This window comes from Podarcis raffonei, chromosome 5, assembly GCF_027172205.1.
Source record: "Podarcis raffonei isolate rPodRaf1 chromosome 5, rPodRaf1.pri, whole genome shotgun sequence".
NCBI classification, from domain to species: Eukaryota; Metazoa; Chordata; class Lepidosauria; order Squamata; family Lacertidae; genus Podarcis; species Podarcis raffonei.
The window spans coordinates 9614186-9634952 of record NC_070606.1 but is presented as its reverse complement, the minus strand read 5'-3'; the positions used below and the strand labels follow the sequence as shown (position 1 = coordinate 9634952).

At 44.7% G+C, this 20767-nt stretch overlaps 1 protein-coding gene across 3 annotated transcripts; it reads left to right on the top strand.

Moving 5' to 3' along the window:
• The first annotated feature begins 3713 nt into the window (after positions 1-3713).
• On the top strand, positions 3714-20069 carry C5H4orf48 (chromosome 5 C4orf48 homolog). Of its 3 annotated transcripts, none has more exons than XM_053387765.1 (4): positions 3714-3818; positions 6020-6161; positions 12417-12505; positions 17745-20069. In XM_053387765.1, exons 1-4 carry the CDS (start codon positions 3771-3773, stop codon positions 17814-17816), a joined length of 351 nt encoding a protein of 116 aa, XP_053243740.1. In that variant the 5' UTR covers positions 3714-3770; the 3' UTR covers positions 17817-20069. The 3 variants fall into 3 exon arrangements, with proteins under 3 accessions (XP_053243740.1, XP_053243738.1, XP_053243741.1); XM_053387763.1 differs by having other exon boundaries at positions 3724-3834; positions 6015-6161; XM_053387766.1 differs by having other exon boundaries at positions 3800-3818; positions 6015-6161.
• Positions 20070-20767: the final 698 nt, after the last annotated feature.

Genomic DNA, 20767 nt, shown 5'->3' with positions numbered 1-20767 from the left:
TAAAGCAGTATTAGTAAAAATAAAAAAGAAGTAAATTTATTTACTAAGCAGCAGTATTAATAAAATAATACAGAACGTAATTCATCCGTAATATAAAATTTCATAATATAGAAAAGACTTTGCCAAGTTCCTGGGCATTAAAATACAGTTTCCCTTGTGCATCTCGGACAGCTCCGATTGTAATATTTTGCCCTTTTAAAATCCAGAGAGAGAAAGCAGAGACACCTACAAATTCAAATCCAGCTTGATTTATATTAAACCTTTGAATTGCCACAAGAATTTACAGGGATTTTATATAACTCCTTTTTGTTGCTTTTTTTTTTTTTGCAGGCAGTTCACAGAGGGCTACTCTGTGTGTTACAAAGCTATTAATGTCACTCAAAAGAAACTGAACCATTTGTGCCAGGGAAATGCAAAAAACCAACAACAATCTCTTGGGTCTCTATATAAGCGGCAGACTAACAGATAATGAGTGGTGTCTTCCACCTGAGGTTGACCACAAATACAAAGTCTGTCTGTGTATGGGACCTTGTAGCAGCCATCTAAGCCTTCAGTGGGCATCACTTGGAAACACAGCTTTTAATAAAGGCATTTCTTAAGGAAGCGGGTGAGTGTTTGGTCCAATAACTAGCTCTAAAATGCTCTGTTCTCAAAAGTGGATTCCAAGGGGGAAATTAGCATTTCTAATTAGTTGAGGTCCCTTCTGGATTCTATCTACAATAGCCAGTCTCTTGGTTGAGACTTACTCAAGGTCAAAACACTTCTGGAAAGGTCGGTTCTGGAAAATAATAACAGTCTAAAACATATTGTCAAGTATGGGAAACAAGCAAGATTAACTGGAGCTTTTAATACAGGATGGCAAATATGACCTGTAGGCATTACTGAAATTTGGTGGAATGACTAATGACTGGAATGTAGGAATTAGGGGGTATAACCTGTTCAAAAGGAACAGACCAAACAGGAATTGGCAAGGAGGAGCATTATACATAAAAGATGTGTACACTTGTGAAGAAATCCATGACCTGCAGCATGGAAAGACCTTAACAGACTGGAGAACTAGGCGCAAGCTAACAAAATGAATTTCAATGGGGACAAATGTAAGGTTTTGCACTTAGGCAGGAAGAACCAGATGCACAAATATAGGATGCAGGACACCTGGCTGTACTAGTTGTGCATGTGGAAAGGATTTAGGGGTCTTGGTGGACCACAAGCTTATTATGAGTCAACAGGGGGATGCAGCAAAAAAGGTGAATGCTATTCTAGGTTGCATCAAGCATACCTTACCTGGTTCTCCAATGCCTCAGTCAAATAAAAGGTGATTAACGAATTTCACACACTACATACACCATTTACCTACCTCAAGAGAGCTTTCCACTCTCTAAGCCACTCTTGGGAGCCAGTGTGGTGTAGTGGTTAAGAAAGATGGACTCATAATCTGGTGAACCGGGTTTGCTTCCCTGTTCCTCCACATGCAGCTGCTGGGTGACCTTGGGCTAGTCATACTTCTCTGAAGTCTCTCAGCCTCACTCACCTCACAGAGTGTTTGCTGTGGGGGAGAAAGGGAAAGGAGAATGTTAGCTGCTTTGAGACTCCTTAAGGTAAAGGGTAAAGGGACCCCTGACCATTAGGTCCAGTTGTGACCGACTCTGGGGTTGCGGCGCTCATCTCGTTTTATTGGCCAAGGGAGCCGGCGTACAGTTTTCAGGTCATGTGGTCAGCATGACTAAGCCGCTTCTGGCGAACAGAGCAGCACACGGAAACGCCGTTTGCCTTCCTGCCGGAGCGGTACCTATTTATCTACTTGCACTTTGAGGTGCTTTCGAACTGCTAGGTTGGCAGGAGCAGGGACCAAGCAACGGGAGCTCACCCCGTTGCGGGGATTCGAACTGCCAACCTTCTGATCAGCAACTCCTAGGCTCTGTGGTTTAACCCACAGCGCCACCAACTCCTTAGGGTAGTGATAAAGCGGGATATCAAATCCAAACTCCAACTCCTCCTCCTCTTCTTCTTCTTTTTCTTCTTCTTCATGTCCTGAGGGAACTCTACATTTGGAACAGTGTCACTTGTTTCTGCAGCTGTACATTACACCATGCTCATGCCCCCCCCAACTTACTTGCGTGCGACTGCGCATACGCGCAGTGCTGGGAAATAAATTAAAAATTCAATTCAAACCTGGAAATGGCAGGAGAGAACTGGAAAGTCCTCGTAGCTCACGAGGAGACCCTCCCCCAAACCCAAAGAGGATGTCAGTGAGGGCAAAGGAAGCCCCAAAGATATTGGAGGAGCCCTGGGGCTTTGTTTAGGCTGCTCAGCCTCCCTGCCTAGCCGCTAATGTGCAGCTGGTAGCAGCTGGTCCCAGAGCTTCAATTCTAGTTGTGGATATTTTTGGATACAGTATTTTTTGTCTGGATTGGAGAGAGACCGACAGAGAGGGTGTTTTGAGGGTGCTCCCTATTTACGTGATTTTCACTTAACGCTCACAAAAGTGGGGGAAAGACTGTACTGTAACCTGCATTGATTCATTATGGTAAAAGGCAAGTAAATAAAATAAAGCTTTTTTTAAAAAAACACCACCACACAGACAATTTGATCCATTATTTGACCGGCGCTGTGGGTTAAACCACAGAGCCTAGGACTTGCCGATCAGAAGGTTGGCGGTTCGAATCCCCGCAACGGGGTAAGCTCCCGTTGCTCGGTCCCAGCTCCTGCCAACCTAGCAGTTCAAAAGCACATCAAAGTGCAGGTAGATAAATAGGTACCACCTATGCAGGAAGGTAAACGGCATTTCCGTGTGCTGCTCTGGTTCGCCAGAAGCGGCTTAGTCATGCTGGCCACATGACCCGGAAGCTGTACGCCGGCTCCCTCGGCCAATAAAGCGAGATGAGCGCCGCAACCCCAGAGTCGGTCACGACTGGACCTAATGGTCAGGGGTCCCTTTACCTTTACCTTTATTAGCATCAAACTTTCTACCCTTGTAACTCCCTCTGTTTTCTTAAATCTGAGTTCCCAAAAATAGGGGGCGTCTTATACATGGGTGCGTCTTATAGATGGAAAAATACAGTATATTTCTTACTCTGTACATGTATGGGAAGCAACATATACACTTTGGGGCCATGATCAGATGGCCAATGTGGAGACTTCATGAAATCCAGAGGGTTCTCTTACAATTTGTAATGCTTTTTTTTTTATTTTTTTTTTACAATTGCTGACTCTTTCATCCATCACATCCAGAGGTTGGGGGTGTAATTGTGTATAAAAAAAGCATTCTGAATATTGGATTTGATTGGTTAAGAGACTGGTGGCAAGAAAAGATAGCTAAACTGAATTTATTCCTCCGTTCCAGTTGTGACTCATCATTACCTCTTGGACGCTCCTTTTCAAAGGAGCAAACTTAGGGATAAAATCCCTCCCCCTATTTTCTCTCTCGTCCTTGGGTGGGGGGGTGAAGAGGTTCAGCATCTCACCTGATAAAGAGTTCTGGAGAACTTGGAGGGGGAAAAATGTTGATGATTCTGCCATATTTTAGATAGTCCTGGTAGAGATATTACAGTACTGTGGCTTTGGGATTAAAACTCAGGCAAGTCTTGGTTGACTTTTTCACTGGGGTGTTGCTTCCCTCTTTAAAGTGATACCATTCATAATAAAGCAGCAATACCCAGCCCATTGTTCTTGAGCCTCTCCTTGAGCAGAGCGCTGTGCAGCCGCGTTGCCATGGTAGATTCTCTCCCCTTTCAGGGAAGGATAAAGAGAGCCAGTGCACATGCTCAGAGATGCTCACTAGCAGTTTGCTGCAGCCATTCAAAGAGACCATCACAAAGGCAAGTGTGACACCAGGTACTTCTATTTTATGATTTGCTGCAGAGGGGTTTCCCCCCGTTTTATAAAACTGAAAAGATGTAGTGCACTGGCTCATCGCATGCTATAATTTGTCCCTGAATAGCTATCGCTCGCTGTGCAAAAAATAAACGGCAAGGTAACTGGCAGGAAACAGGTGATTTCTTCTTGCCATCTTTCTTTGCCGGAGCTATTGTGATAAGCCGGCCTGCTGAGGCTGAGACCAAGGAAGCAGGAGCTTCTTTAGAAAAATAGAGACAATGTTTGTTTTACGGGTGCAATGAGAAGGCTTTTTCATCATTCCAGACAACAGAGACTTCCATGAAGCTCAAGTCACTTCATCGTTCCTAACATATACGGGTAGGAGACATCCCTGCCTTTGCAGAGAACTATAGCGAGGGTTAAAATGTAATATATTGGCAAACGGCTGGTTTTAAAATGCACTCAGGTTTTCAGTCAATATTATTTAAAGAATGAAAACTATGCGGAGTAATATGTTTGTGTTAAGCAATTTTATTCGGAATTGCAAAATTGGTATTCTTAGGGCTTTTGCAGGTACCCCTGACGGTCGTGTGTTTTCATGCAGCAGCTGTGGTTCAGAAGCCACATACTGGAAGAACTGCCTTTGCCGCTGTTTAACGGCATCTTTGCTCTCGATATAAAATGGGGGAAATTCCAGCATTGCCCTCTGTGCATGTCAAATGAGCATTCTTATATAACATCATCATGTATAGATGCTGCCTTCCCTCACAGCACTTCTTCATGGCTTTTGAACATGAGACCCCCCCATGGCAACACATTCCATCGTTTTGCTTTGAACATTTGTGGCTGAAGAACATTCTAACAACCTTTGAAAGTTTGTGAGATTTTAAAATGACTAGCTGTTGTAGTAAACAATGTCACTTCACATACCGCAAGAACTTCATGTATAATGTTTTGGTAACTTTAAAACTGTGGTTTGATTTTGTCATTTGTCATCTTGAGTTTTTTATGAGGAAAGGGGGGTTAATAGGGTGTTAAGAAATAACTAAATAGTAGCACTGTTGATATTCTGGGTTTGTAAATGAATAATTGCTCAAGTATCTCAGGTGTCAAGATGTTTAGAGTTTGTGTGAGTTGCCACAGTGGTATTTTGCTACGTCATGTGTCTGTCACAATTCCTTTCTAAAATGTTAAAGGCAAATACTGAACATGCAGATTTCCATGGATGTAGGTGACACTCTGCTGACTAAAAAAAGTTAGGATAGTTTGCAGCAGAGATTGTTATCCTCAAGCCCACCTGATGTTTTGGTGTCACGAAACATTTGTGCAATGCTGAAACACATTTTCAGCTGTGTGATACTTGTACCTGTGAAATCTAACAGTTCAATTAAAAATAAATAAAATTGCACAGTGAAGTTTGTAAGACTTGAAGTTTCACAGCTTCTCAGGTAATAATTTGGCCACCTGTAACAAACCCTTATGGGACGCAGGTGGCGCTGTGGGTTAAACCACAGAGCCTAGGAGTTGTTGATCAGAAGGTCGGCTGTTCGAATCCCCGCGACGGGGTGAGCTCCCATTGCTCGGTCCTAGCTCCTGCCAACCTAGCAGTTCGAAAGCACGTCAAAGTTGAAGTAGATAAATAGGTACCACTCCGGCGGGAAGGTAAACGGCGTTTCCGTGCGCTGCTCTGGTTCGCCAGAAGCGGCTTAGTCATGCTGGCCACATGAACCGGAAGCTGTACGCCGGCTCCCTCGGCCAATAAAGCGAGATGAGCGCCGCAACCCCAGAGTGGTCCACGACTGGACCTAATGGTCAGGGGTCCCTTTACCTTTACTAACAAACCCTTAAGAGATTTATATCGACCCACATCTTCAGGCACATCCATGCAACTGTAGACAAAGTAGCAAATAGTATAGAGCTAGACATAATTGTAGTATTGTATTTTGGCTAAGAAACCATATGATATTTCCTTGGCCCTGTGTCAGTTATTAAATTGTTTCATGGATGTGACTATAGAGGGGGCTAATTAAGATGTTTGGAATTAGCTGGGGATTTTGATGTGTTCTTGATGCTGCTCTGGCTATTCGGTAGATAAAAACTTGGGTTTGCTTACCAGGATATATGCTTCTCCCATCGTTCATCCAAATAATGTACTACTTCAAAATGCTACTTTGTCTCTGAATTCCTGTTTTCCCTAGTGAAGGAGGAAGACGCCACTAGCGAAATGGTGAAGCCCTGCATAAGCAAAGTGATCGTTTTAGTGCCTTTAATGCTTGTAGTTGGGCTTTTTTCTACCAAGCCAGCTGCAGCCGAAGAAGAATCAGGAACAACAATCCCTGCTGAAAGTACGTACTGCGTTCTATCTAGTCTCTCATACCAATACCCTAAGGGTCATTTCACACAAATCACAGTTTGCCACTGGCTGCAGTTCCTTGCTTGAATATCCACTCAATTATTATTCCTATATGTATGTTCCTTATGTGTGTGTCTATGGTACACATATGGTACACACATGAGAAGGGATGCAAGTGGCGCTGTGGGTTAAACCACAGAGCCTTGGACTTGCCAATCAGAAGGTCGGCGGTTGGAATCCCCGCGACGGGGTGAGCTCCCGTTGCTCGGTCCCTCCTCCTGCCAACCTAGCAGTTCGAAAGCACCTCAAAGTGCAAGTAGATAAATAGGTACTGCTCCAGCGGGAAGGTAAATGGCGTTTCCGTGCATTGCTCTGGTTCGCCAGAAGCGGCTTAGTCATGCTGGCCACATGACCCAGAAGCTGTACGCCGGCTTCCTCGGCCCATAAAGCGAGATGAGCGCCGCAACCCCAGAGTCGGCCACGACTGGACCTAATGGTCAGGGGTACCTTTACCTTTACCTATGGTACACATGTTTTCATGCAGCTCCTAATTTATTCTGTTGCTGCGAATACAACACTGCCCAAATCCTTCAGAAGAAGCATCAGTATGCAAACAAATTTGTGAACCAATAAGCCAATAAGCCATAATAATAGCAATAATAATAATAATAATTGTTTGTTTGTTTGTTTGTTTGTTTGTTTCTACCCTGTCCATCTGACTGGGTTGCCCCAGCCACTCTGGGCAGCTTCCAACATATATAAAAACATAATAAAACATTACACATTAAAAAGCTTCCCTCAACCGGGCTTCCTTCAGATGTCTTCTAAAAGTCAGATAGTTGTTTATTTCCTTGACATCTGGCGGGAGGGCGTTCCACAGGGCGGGCGCCACCACCGAGAAGAACCTCTGCCTGGTTCCCTGTAACCTCACTTCTCACAGGGAGGGAACCGCCAGAAGGCCCTCAGAACTGGAGGTTGTTTCTGTCAGTGCAAATTATATTACACAGACACACACATGCAGTGCTTTTTTCTGGGGGGAACGCAGGGGTACGCATACCCCTAAACATTTTGTGAATCTATGTTTGGCCTCATTGAGGGGAAGTATTTCAATATGAGTAGGAAAATGAGAGTACCCCTTAAACATTTTTTAAGGGAAAAAAAGCACTGTAGACATGCATATATATCTCAAGTTATATACGAACTATTTCAATTGATTTGTATTCTTCTGTAGTAGAAGAATATCTATGGTGCCACACTCCCATGTGATGTGATAACATCATCCATAGTCCGAGTGTTGTTAGAAAAGCGATTTGCATAAGCTACAAATCGTGATTGAACCCACCACACATTCTTATAGGCTTTCCATGTGTTTCAGTTCAAGACTCCACTGTTCTCCTGCTTGTCTTTGTTTCCCATCTATTGGCATGAAATGTTGAGGCCTTCTGTTATCCTTCCCAAGTGTTGGAATGGTCTGAAGATGAGGACTGGGGAATGCATTCTATGGCAGGCCAGCTTCTCTCTGGTGGAGAGCTGGAGGAGGAAGAGTTGTCCCTCTCGTCCACAGCATGTTCAGAAGCAGAGAGAGAGAGAGAGAGAGAGGAGATGAACAGCTTAGGAGGGAGTTACCCAGTTATGAGATAATGACAACAGAACCAGGAGGGAGGGGGCAGCTAGTTGAGACGTCACTTGAGAGTGTGGGGGAACCCCCCTCACCACGGACTCGGAAGTCTGAACGTATCAAAGGGCAAAGGGGTCAGAGGGAGCAAGGAACTTCCGTTTGGCGCCCAAAATGCTGCGGAAGCCGGAAGGAGGATTAGACTAGCCAACTGCCCTCCTTTCCTTGCGGAGAGCTGTGTGCTTGTGCTTGCAACATGATGCTGTAATAAAAGGACTATAAATCTATCAACTGCTCGCTAATTCTTATCTGTGCAGTTACTACAGGGAGGGGAGGGGATACCAGCAAACTGCTGAATTTCAGATAGGCAGACCCCTGGTTCCAGCTAATAAGAGGAGAGGTCCCATCCTCCTGTGGATCAGGAACTGGCTAAGTTGAAGGAAGCAAAGGGTAGCAATAAAGGGACAGTTATCCAGATGGAATAAAGAATAACGTGGAGTCCCTCACAAGGATTGGTGTTTAGACCTCTGCTTTTTAACGTATTCATAAATGATCTGGAGTTGGGACCGAGCAGTGAGATGACCAAGTTTGCGGATGTGTTCAGAGTTATTGAAACAAGAATGAGATTGCGAAGATCTCTGAAAGGACCTCTCCAGACTGAGTGTGTTAAGTTGTGGGTGAACATATCAGATGACACAGCGATTCTTCAAACAGCTCTTGTTTATTCACAGGCCAGAACAGAACTGAACTGAAGGGCTCAGTCAGCCTGCTTATATAGAGCTCCACTACAACGGAACAGTAACCATTTTCTGTAACTAGCCAATCACTGGATGTCACTTTTGATCCCTTATTTGCATATGTGGGCCTGAACTATCTACAGTATCCCCCTGCTGGCCCAGGGTGAGAACTTCAGTACATAACAGAGTGAATGGGCAATAAAATGGCAAATGCAACCAGCAAGATAACAACAACAATAATAATTTTATTATTTACACCCTGCCCATCTGGCTGGGTTTCCCCAGCCACTCTGGGTGGCTTACAGCATAGATCTAGGGAGATGGTGCGACTTTGCTACGGGGAAAGGTTGCAGCGTTTGGGACTTTTTAGTTTAGAGGAAAGGCAACTCAGAAACACAATAGAAGTTTATGAAGTTCTCCACGTGAGGCATGGAGAAAGTGGAGCCAGAGAGAAAGGTTCCCCCCCCCGCCTCCTCTCTCATAACGCTAGAACTCTTAGACATCCAACGAGTCTGCATGGTGTAGTGGTTAAGAGCGGTGGACTCGTAATCTGGGGAACCGGGTTCGCGTCTCCGCTCCTCCACATGCAGCTGCTGGGTGACCTTGGGCCAGTCACACTTCTTTGAAGTCTCTCAGCCCCACTCACCTCACAGAGTGTTTGTTGTGGGGGAGGAAGGGAAAGGAGATTGTTAGCCACTTTGAGACCCCTTCGGGTAGTGATAAAGTGGGATATCAAATCCAAGGGCAGATAAAACAAAGTTTATTTTCATGCAGAGTGCAGTTAAATGATGGAACTTGCTCCCACAGAAGGTACTAATGACCACTAATCTAGATGTCTTTTAAAATGGATTAGACAAATTCACATGGAGGAGAGGGCTGTTGAAGGCTACTTCGCCATGATGGCTAAACTCTGCCTCCATAGCTGGAGAATACGAGTTGCTGGAGACTAGAGGAGGGAATAATGTTCCTGTGCTTGAATCCTGCACATGGGTTGCCCAAAGGCAGAAACTTGCACGCACTACTTTGGGGAGCTTATTTGAAGTCAGGGTGGCGAAAGGGCATGTGGCACTGGGTATGTCTGCCTGCTTGACCAGCTTTTGTATTTCCCGGTGACTTTTATATAGCTAATTTTTGTTTCAAGGCGAGATTTTTGCATGTATGCACGCTTAACTCCCAGGCACAGGACAGCTTCCCAAGAACATCCTTTGGATGTGCATGTATCCCATTGGCAAATCACAAGGAACGTTCTAATGGTAGCAAAAATGAGGGTGGAGAGTCTGTGTGGGAGGTGTTGGAAATCGTCACTGTGGAAGAAAATTGAGTGAAAGTACTGCCCAAAACACTTCATTTGCACTGTTATTGGAAGTTTATCCTAAAACCGTGAAGCATAGCTCTGAATATATTTTACGGTTAATATTTGCTTTAAATATTAATGGTTTTTTTTTTGTAAAGAGGTATAAACTTGCCCTGTTGCTCTGCACATAAGAATTTTGCAGCTTTTGGCTTTGATTATATTTCTCTCTTCCCATCTCTGTGCCGGTGCACAGAGCGCAGAGCGCAGAGCTCAAATTCAGTTGCTAAAAACTCCCAGTTATCTAACTTTTGCTGGTACAGTGGTACCTCGGGTTACATACGCTTCAGGTTACAGACTTTGCTAACCCAGAAATAGTGCTTCAGGTTAAGAACTTTGCTTCAGGATGAGAACAGAAATCGTTCTCCGGCGGCGCGGCAGCAGCGGGAGGCCCCATTAGCTAAAGTGGTGCTTCAGGTTAAGAACAGTTTCAGGTTAAGAACGGACCTCCAGAACGAATTAAGTACTTAACCCGAGGTACCACTGTACTCATTTAGTTTGCATGCTCAATTTTGGTTTTGATATTTGGGTAGACTGTTTATATTTTGCAATTCAGCTAGAGGTAGCAACTTAATGGGACGTTTGAGGCACGTGCTATTTCTCAGATTGCGAGCCAGGGACTCCTTCCCAAATCTGAGTGGAACCTGGATGTTATTTTGTGCAAAGTCATGACCCAGTGACAAAATTGCTATGTCAGGATAGTTCATGCTGAGCTCTTTGCAGACATTCTTGGGCATTGTGCAATTTTCTGCTGTGTCACAGGGACTCAAAAACAAAAGCTGAAATTGTAATGAGTATGGAAAAGCTATTGGACTCATGCTGTTCTTAGGCAGATTGCCCTGTATTGATACACTACATATTTCTCTGTGTGTTTGGTTATTTGACTAAAACAGTTGTTCCCCAGCCTGGACCCCTGCCAGCTCCACTGGTTGGGGTGAATGGGAGAGGTAGTTCAGAACATCTGTAAGGCAGGCAAGTTGTGGAAAGCTGTTTTCGTCAAACCAGTGAAGTCATGAATAGAGAGAAACTGGGTATATAGAGTGCTTTTCTCCATCTGTGAAGTCATCCTGTGAATGTTGGAAGACTCAGGAGGTACTTATTCAGTGCATAATTAAAACAACGGAATCTGCTGCCAATTTTAGATGGCTTTAAATTAGACACAAACTTGGATGGCTTAAAATGAGGTTTAGACAAATTCGCTGAGAATAACGCTACCAAGCCTACTAGCCCAGACCCTATTTTACAAGGATAGTCCCGGTTTTACAGAAGCCGTCCCAGTTTCTGATCTGGTCCCAGAATGCCCCGCTTTTGCTTAAAAAGGTAAAGGTAAAGGAGCCCTGACAGTTAAGTTGAGTCGCAGACGACTCTGGGGTTGCGGCGCTCATCTCGCTTTACAGGCCAACGGAGCCAGCGTTTGTCTGCAGACTGTTTTTCCATGTCATGTGGCCAGCATGACTAAGCCGCTCCTGGCAAAACCAGAGCAGCACACGGAAACGCCATTTACCTTCCTGCCAGAGCGGTACCTATTTATCTACTTGCACTTTGACGTGCTTTCGAACTGCTAGGTTGGCAGGAGCTGCGACCGAACAACGGGAGCTCACCCCGTTGCGGGGATTCCAACCGCCGACTTTCTGATCGGCAAGTCCTAGACTCAGTGGTTTAGACCACAGCGCCACCCGGGTCCTCTGCTTTTCCTTAGGACTTCCCTATTTTCGTTGGAGGCTTTGGAGTTACCCAACCCCCCAGACATCTGAAGGCAGCCCTGTATAGGGAAGTTTTTTAAATGTTTAATGTTTTATTATGTTTTTATATATGTTGCAATCTACCCAGAGTAACTGGGGCAACCCAGTCAGATGAGGGGTATTATTATTGTTGTTGTTGTTGTTGACTAGGACATCCCTATTTTTATCAGAAAAATGTTGGAGGGTATAGTAGCCAGAATTGCTATATTCTACCTGCACTGGGGATGCGGGTGGCGCTGTTGGTTAAACCACAGAGCCTAGGACTTGCCGATCAGAAGTTTGGCGGTTCGAATCCCCACAACGGGGTGAGCTCCTGTTGCTCGGTCCCTGCTCCTGCCAACCTAGCAGTTCGAAAGCACATCAGTGCAAGTACGGTAGATAAATAGGTACTGCTCCGGCAGGAAGGTAAACGGCGTTTCCGTGCGCTGCTTTGGTTCGCCAGAAGCGGCTTAGTCATGCTGGCCACATGACCCGGAAGCTGTACGCCGGCTCCCTCGGCCAATAAAGCGAGATGAGCGCCGCAACCCCAGAGTCGGTCATGACTGGACCTAATGGTCACGAGTCCCTTTACCTTTACCTGCACTGTTAGAAGTGATGCGTCTCAGAGAGCCATTTGCCAGGCAATGCAAGTAGGGCGAGTGATGTTGTGCTGTGGTTCTGCATGTGGACTTCTCATTGGTCCCTGTGAGAAGAACAGGATGGATTGTGCTTGAGCTTTGGTTTGGCCCAGCAGGCTCTTCTGCCGTTGTTTTCATTTCCATTAATATTTCGTGCTTGTCTGCCCACATTTCTCCACCCTTAGGTCGCCCATGTGTTGACTGCCATGCGTTTGAGTTCATGCAGAGGGCTTTGCAAGATTTAAAGAAAACGGCATACAACTTAGACTCACGGGTAAGGCTTGTTTCTTAATATGGGCACAATGCCTTTTTGTTTCTTTTAACGCTCTTCCAAAAGAGAGCAATTGTGTGTGTGGGGGGGTGATCTTTTCCCCGTCCTCTTTATCTCTCTCTCTCTCTGTTCCCACGTTAATTGTTTGTCTCTACCCCTGCTGGTGCCCATTTCTTGCTCTCTTTAGGTTCTCTTGCCCCATTGTGTGTGAACTCTTGCCCATGCCCAGAAATCAGTGAACCACCCAAAAGGTTTTAATAGTTTGCAAACCGGCACACAACGCCAGCTCCAGAAAAAGCAAAATGTTTTAAAGACTGGTTTGGAATTTAAAGTGGTTGGAATTGAATGTGGAAGAAAGATTGGGTCATCTAACGTGCAAGTGCGGAGGCTCGCAATATCAGAAAAGCAAAAATTCTTAGTGAGTTCCAGTGTGTTCCTCAAGACCCACTTACTTACCCAGCCAAAAAGAAAACCTGCGTTGGGGGATTATTAGCTTATTTATTTATTATGCGTGTTCATGTTCTGCACCTTCAGGCAAGCATGACTTTTTCTTAAACTATGTGCTTCAGTTAAGCTGTTTAATATTCAGAGAAGGCAGAAGCTGAGGAAGCCCTTTGTGAAATCTGAGCAGGGAGAAAGTATGAACTCATCAACAATCTGCATGCAGCCTGTTTCGAAGCCAGTTTCCAAATAATTTAACCTGACGTGACTTTCCTGAAAGAACCTAGGGGGCATAGCTTGCTGAGGATTATTATTTGATAGCTTTGGCTGCTGCCCAAAAATAGAATCCCAAACGTTCTACAAGAATTAAACAGATATAAAATTGGGGTAGAAAATGTCCATATAGCACCAACACATTGCTCTGAAAACAATAAGTACAGTAGTTCTCACAGAATAGGGTTTCTTCTAACTCTCTGATTTCAGTATTGGTTCCCAAGCTGCTTTCAAGTACATACTCAATTAAGCAGAACAGCAATGGTTACTATAGTTGTTAACTGGATTCAAAGTTTGCCTGGCAACAGCAGAGGCTGCAAACACACCCTCCATTGGCTGAGTGGATTACCACAGATCCCACATTTCAGCTCCCACAAATGCTGCTGCTTAGAGCTTTTCAGCTGGATTTTCACTCTTTTCCATCCCTAAGATCAGGGCCCTGGGAATTTAATTTGTTGACTGGATGAGACCCAGAATGTGCTGCTAAGCTGAGATCTGATATATGTGCACTACCGTATTTTTTGCTCTATAAGACTCACTTTTTCCCTTCTAAAACGTAAGGGGAAATGTGTGTGCATCTTATGGAGCGAATGCAGGCTGCGCAGCTATCACACAAGCCAGAACAGCAAGAGGGATTGCTGCTTTCACTGCGCAGCAATCCCTCTTGCTGTTCTGGCTTCTGAGATTCAGAATATTTTTTTCTTGTTTTCCTCCTCCAAAAACTAGGTGCATCTTGTGGTCTGGTGCGTCTTATAGAGCGAAAAATACGGTAATAATTTGGAATATTGCCATCGCATGTGCAAAGTACCTTTTTGGTCACCAGAGTTAAAGAACAGGAATTCCAGGGCAGATAGCAACTTTATTTTGTGAGGGAAGAGGAAATCAGTTCCTCATTTCAACCACTGCTCCAATCCACTTTGGTACTTTTTTCCAGTCCCAACTAAAGTGTCCTAAGAGAGGGTTTTCTTTTTTAAGAAATTCGCCATGAAAAACCTGGCCATGAGTGTAGAGCCAGGAAGTCAGGCATAGGCAAACTCGGCCCTCCAGATGTTTTGGGACTACAACTCCCATCATCCCTGACCACTGGTCCTGTTAGCTAGGGATGATGGGAGTTGTAGTCCCAAAACAGCTGGAGGGCCGAGTTTGCCTATGCCTGCAGTAAAGGAAAGAAGCTTCAGTCAACCCACCACCTTCCTTTTTCTCTCCTAGAGAGCAATCCTGATCTATGCCCATTTCTTTTGCACACTAACCGAGGTTTTCATCTGCAACATGGGATGCTTTCGAGAGTTCAAAACAAACGCCTTTCATGGCCTCTCCTTTCACTTAAATCTAGTGATCTCTCTCCGTAAATGCTGTTCCTTGCAGAGACACTACAAGTTTCTCAAAAGGTCTGGGCCCAGGGACATAAAATCGCCTAGCATTTGCATATGCAGTATTTTGTAGAATTTGAATTTTAACCAGAGTTGTGGCTCTCCCTGGAAAATAACCACAGGTTACTGGAAAGCTGAAGGAAATGGACATTGTTTCCTGGTCAAGGGTGCCAAATTTAATAAAATATTGGAGAAGTGTCACGTAAGCCCTGCCCCCACATAACTGATCACAATTTGAATGGCAATGCTCATCAACTTTGGGAGCGGTCTGGCCCTCTCAAAAAAAATTTGGCTCCTATGTTCCTGGGCCTTCTTAAACTGTTCCTTTTTCACAATCTCTATCAATAGGTTTAATATTAGGAGGATAAAAGTACAGTCATCTAAAATAAAGATCTGCCCCTTAAATTCCACAAATGTTTAAAAAAAGAAACTGCACACACAGCTTATCCGATGAACTTTGTGCCCTTGTCATAATTCAGTTCAGTTCACAGCAGAACCTTATTTAAGTTAGCAAAGGTGACATTTTATTTTATTTTAATGGTTGCATCCAACTAAGGTTTACTCAGAGGATTGATATTGGTGGACCTAGCAGTCACATCCATTCATTTCAGCCAGTCCACTCTGTGTGAAACTTCATTGAACACCACCCTAGATGTGCTTTGTGTTGGCTGTCCGCGAGATGGGCAAACAAGACAAGTGTGTTTGCCTCAATTTTATCTTCTGCAGCAAAATTGCTGACACATTCTTGGAGCTCATTTACATGATAGCTAAAGGGATGCTGAGTCAAAATTCCCTGCTTCTGTTATGCCACTGAGATGGTAACTTGAGGACTTCACCTTGCCTGCATTTCAAAGGAGCACATTTAGTGGGAAAGAGAGAGATCTGCCTTATCTTTGGTCAGGCCATGGCTCCATCGGTGCAGTAACCTTACTGTGCCCTTCAATTCAGCTTCATCTTGATTAAATAATCAGGCAAGTGCTTAGAAGACAGGGAGAGACCCAGAAGAAGGCACATACCGTTAGCATCACAGCGCATTTGAGGAGAGCTGCATTCCTATACAGATTTTGGGGATTATTTCTGAGTTGATTTGAATAGGTTTGTGCTGCAATGCAGTTGCTTTCAGGGCTGAAATCTCCTCTGCAACCACACCAGGAGCCAGCAGGAAACCCATCAACTTGATCTTCTTCCCCTGTAGCAAAACCCTGAAATACCGTATTTTTCGCTCTATAAGACGCACCAGACCACAAGACGCACCTAATTTTTGGAGGAGGAAAACAAGAAAAAAATTATTCTGAATCTCAGAAGCCAGAATAGCAAGAGAGATCGCTGCACAGTGAAAGCAGCAATCCCTCTTTCTGTTCTGGCTTCTGGGATAGCTGCGCAGCCTGCATTCGCTCCATAAGACGCACACACATTTCCCCTTACTCTTTAGGAGGGAACCCCCTCCCCACAACTAAAGCTGAACAGGGTGTGTGGGCAGGGGCAGATCTCTCATTCAGCAAATTGAAACAGGGCCAGGACACCAAGATGGAAGCTCAAGGAAAATGTCACCTTTGAGTTTACAGAAACGAAAGGATTGGACTGTAGGGAAAATGCCACAATTCTGTTCAGAATTATTTTGGTCTGTAAATCCACAAGGACCATCCTACTGTCTCGTTTGGTACTTGCTGCTAGCTGATTCCTTCTTGTTAGAGTCTGTCTGGACTAGATTGGGTGATTCAGTGTGCAACTCCCTGTTGTTGTTGTTGTTTAGTTGTTTAGTCGTGTCCGACTCTTCATGACCCCCTGGACCAGAGCACGCCAGGCACTCCTGTCTTCCACTGCCTCCCGCAGTTTGGTCAAACTCATGCTGGTATCTTCCAGAACACTGTCCAACCATCTCGTCCTCTGTCATCCCCTTCTCCTTATGCCCTCCATCTTTCCCAACATCAGGGTCTTTTCCAGGGAGTCTTTTCTTCTCATGAGGTGGCCAAAGTATTGGAGCCTCAGCTTCACAATCTGTCCTTCCAGTGAGCACTCAGGGCTGATTTCCTTAAGAATGGAGAGGTTTGATCTTCTTGCAGTCCATGGGACTCTCAAGAGTCTCCTCCAGCACCATAATTCAAAAGCATCAATTCTCCGGCGACCAGCCTTCTTTATGGTCCAGCTCTCACTTCCATACATCACTACTGGGAAAACCATAGCTTTAACTATACGGACCTTTGTCGGCAAGGTGATATCTCTGCTTTTTAAGTTGCTGTCTAGGTTTGTCATTGCTTTCCTCCCAAGAAGCAGGCGTCATTTAATTTCGTGGCTGCTGTCACCATCTGCAGTGATCATGGAGCCCAAGAAAGTAAAATCTGTCACTGCCTCCATCTCTTCCCCTTCTATTTGCCACAACTGTAGCAGGTATCTCCCTCATCTTCTCAATCTCCTCTCAACTCTTTCCAAGCGCACACGAGCTTACACACATATGCGCGCACACACAGAGCAAGTGGCTGGCCAAAGCTCGTAAGGCTGAATGCTGACTTCTCTCATTGTCTGCTCAGCTCTTCTGCTTGTTGTGTTGATAAACTCAGTTGCATTGCACACAGTGCACATTGAGCTCCATGCAACTTGAGAAATGAAGGAGTCAAGAATTAAGAGTGCACTGGGGAGGCCCAAGTAGAAGTTTGATCTTCAACAGCAGTCATGACTGGTTGGGAGACTGGTCCTAAACAGCCCACGAATCCCGGTTGGCGGTTCGAATCCCCGTGACGGGGTGAGCTCCCGTTGCTCGGTCCCTGCTGCTGCCAACCTAGCAGTTCGAAAGCACGTCAAAAGTGCAAGTAGATAAATAGGTACCGCTCCGACGGGAAGGTAAATGGCGTTTCCGTGCACTGCTCTGGTTCACCAGAAGCGGCTTAGTCATGCTGGCCACATGACCCGGAAGCTGTACGCCGGCTCCCTCGGCCAATAAAGCGAGATGAGCACCGCAACCCCAGAGTCGGCCACGACTGAACCTAATGGTCAGGGGTCCCTTTACCTTACCACTCGGATCCATGAATGACAAGTTTGGTTCCTTTTCTCCAGCTTCCTTGTTTGTGACAAAATGCAGGAGGTTGTGATGCAATCGGTTTATGCTAAGTTTGCCCCCCAGTGTTTATTCCTCTCTCCCCCCCCCCTTTCTATTCCTACAGACGGAGACCTTGCTTTTTAAAGTGGAGAAGAGGACTCTGTGTGACTGTTTAACTGCAAATGCACTGAACTGAATACTGGAGACCCACCTAGCAGCCACTGGTTCGTCAACAGCTTTTAAGATGCTGCTGTTAACGCAGACAGATTTAGGAAATAAAATACTGCTTCAGGGCACTTACGCAACTAGGTGGAGGATTTGGGTGTGATATTGATGTGTCTCTCCTGTCTGAATGCTTGTGTAATTCTTTGTCTTCACCTGTGTTCATGTCCTCATGAGCTCTAAGATATTTTCCAAAGAAAGGGAAAAGCTGGAAGGGGCGTGGTTCTAATTTATGGCAAAAATATTAAAATCTTATTTGGGGAAGCTCTGGGGTTTTTTAACTACATTTCCCTCCCCACACAAAAAGCAAAACACAGAGCACATCATTATTCCTGGGATTTCTTCCCCTAACAGACACATACACATTTCCCTCTAATGTTTTAGGAAAGTCTTTTCCCCCCTCTCACATGCAAGATGGGGACTATGTCGTCTAACATGGTGGCTTCAAAAATGCTGGTTGCTTCAAAAATATTGTCTATGCTCATGAGGAAATTATAGATAGATTAATTGATCAAAATAGTAAAACTCACATGATTAATTGATTCCAATAAGTTTGAACTTTTTTTGTTCCGTGAACCACCCTGGGACCTCCGGGTATAGGCTGGTATATCAGTTCAATAAATAATAATCATAATAATAAAATAAGGAATTGATGCTCTGAGTCAATACATTGCACCAAATATCTGCTGCTCCTCCCAAGGAAGGTGTTACTGTCATAGTGGCGCAGAAGAGGGGGAAAAAACCCCAAAACCCCAGATCCTTTATGACTGCACTAATATAAAGAAATGTAACCCAACAGTGATGAGTCAGATTTCTCAATGAAAAAATAATATTTGCCACTTCAGTAACCATTGATATTCTGTTGAAAGTCTTTAGGGCCCTACTTGCTAGCAAGAACAGCTGTAGAAACTATTTTTAAAAATCCTAAGACAGTAGTTCTTGGCTTGAGGGTATTTTGAGAATCCTCAAGAATCACAAGAAAGTGAATGTTAAAACAACTGGTGGGTCTTCAGAACTTGAGGAACCTACAGCCTTTCAGAAGTTATTGGGGATGGTCCTCTAGGCAGTTTCCCAAACTTGGGTCTCCAACTATTTTTGGACTACAGTTACCACCATCCCTGACCACAGGTCCTGCTACCTAGGGATGATGGGAGTTGTAGTCCAACAACAGGTGGAGACTCAAGTTTGGGAAAGCCTTCTCTGGAAGACCATCTCCACCGTCTCATCACAGATGTATGGAAGTCCCCTTGTAACCACGTTGTTGCTAATATTTGTGTACCTGGATATATGGTGTACTCTGCCGTCCTGGTGTCGTATAGTCTCCTAATCACTTTGTTGGTTAACTTCCACAGATTTACACAGATGGACTTAAAGAGTTTGACTGACCTGATGTTCTACCACTAGTTGTGTATCGCTTATTTTCAAACATTACTTCCCAGTTTGAGTTTCCAAAATGAAAGAACACCAGCCCTCCAGAAATGGAGAGCTAATACTTCTTAAAATCCAGTTCATTGATTATTATTTTTTGTTTCTGCAAGAAACTCACACAATTTCTGGAGTATATAATGTCATCCTCTCAAGTCTTGCTAGAAGCAACCCAGGTCTCTAGCTCATAGTTCCCCCTGTCCTCAGCACCTTGCTGTGACGTATATTGCCTGAGTTCCCCGTGATAATGACCTTGTGATTGCCTGATCCTGTTTCTGGATTATGTTTAGACCTAGATCGATACGCTGTACTTGACCTTGGCTTGTTGGGACTGTGCCACTTTTTCAACCCTGGCTGTGTTGGCAGGTACTTCCTAGGATGAGAGACTAGCCTCTGAGAGCACCTCCTGGAGTGTTATAGCTGATTTAAATTATTACCGTATTTTTTGTTCCATAAGACACACTTTTATCTTCCGAAAAAGTAAGGGGGAATGTCTGTGCGTTTTATGGAGCAAATGTGTGGTCCCTGGAGCCGAATTGTCCAGGGGCAAAAAGCAGATCATGCTCTTTTTTTTTTGAAAGAGGGAAGTGGGTGTTGAAACAAAGCCGCTGATCGTTTGCCAATCGGGGGAAGAGATAAGGGACGCTAGAGATAAAGGAGGCTGCCTGGGAGGAGGGAGGTAAAGATAGCAAACTTGCAAGGGGGGGGGACAGGAAGACTAAAGCAATAAGGAGAGAAATTAGAAGAAAAGGAGCAAAAAACTTCTCCAGCTAAGGAAAAGACACTAAGGCAAACAAGAAGGGAGTGTTGAAAGGAAACAGCTGATCGATGGGATCAGAAAAGAGATAAGGGTCTCTAGTGGAGGCTGTCTGGGAGTGGGGAGGTAAAAGCCCATGGATCCTCAGGATTTTTACATTGGGTCACCCCAAATTCACCCCAAATTCACCATCAGTCGCACAGCATGTCCATGGCTACAGCCTGCACCAAAAAATCATGCACCCACTGTTGCGTGGGGCCGCAGTGGTGCAAAAATGTGCTTACAAAGCATGGATCCACATGGATCCTCAGGATTTTTGCATTGGGTCACCCCAAATTCACCATCAGATCACATGTCTGTGGCCACAGCATGAACCACAAAAATCATACATCCACTGTTTCATTCAGAATATTTTTTTCCTTGTTTTCCTCCTCTAAAACCTAGGTGCGTCTTATGGTCAGGTGCATCTTATGGAGCGAAAAATACGGTAATTTGTTCATTTAAATCGCCTTGCTTTAGGTCAATCTGCTCCGACATGCTGCTGTCATACAGCAGATACTGTAATTGTAAATTCTGGTCTGGGCCCAACTTCAACCTTCAAGTCGGCGAGTTAGTGTTATACAGGGCTCTCTTCCGAGTCTTGCCTTCTATTGCCTATCCTATCCCATATGGTCAGTCTAGGATAGTCAATACACTCCAGCCACTTTCCCCACAAGTTCTGTACTTATTTTGATGGTTTCCCC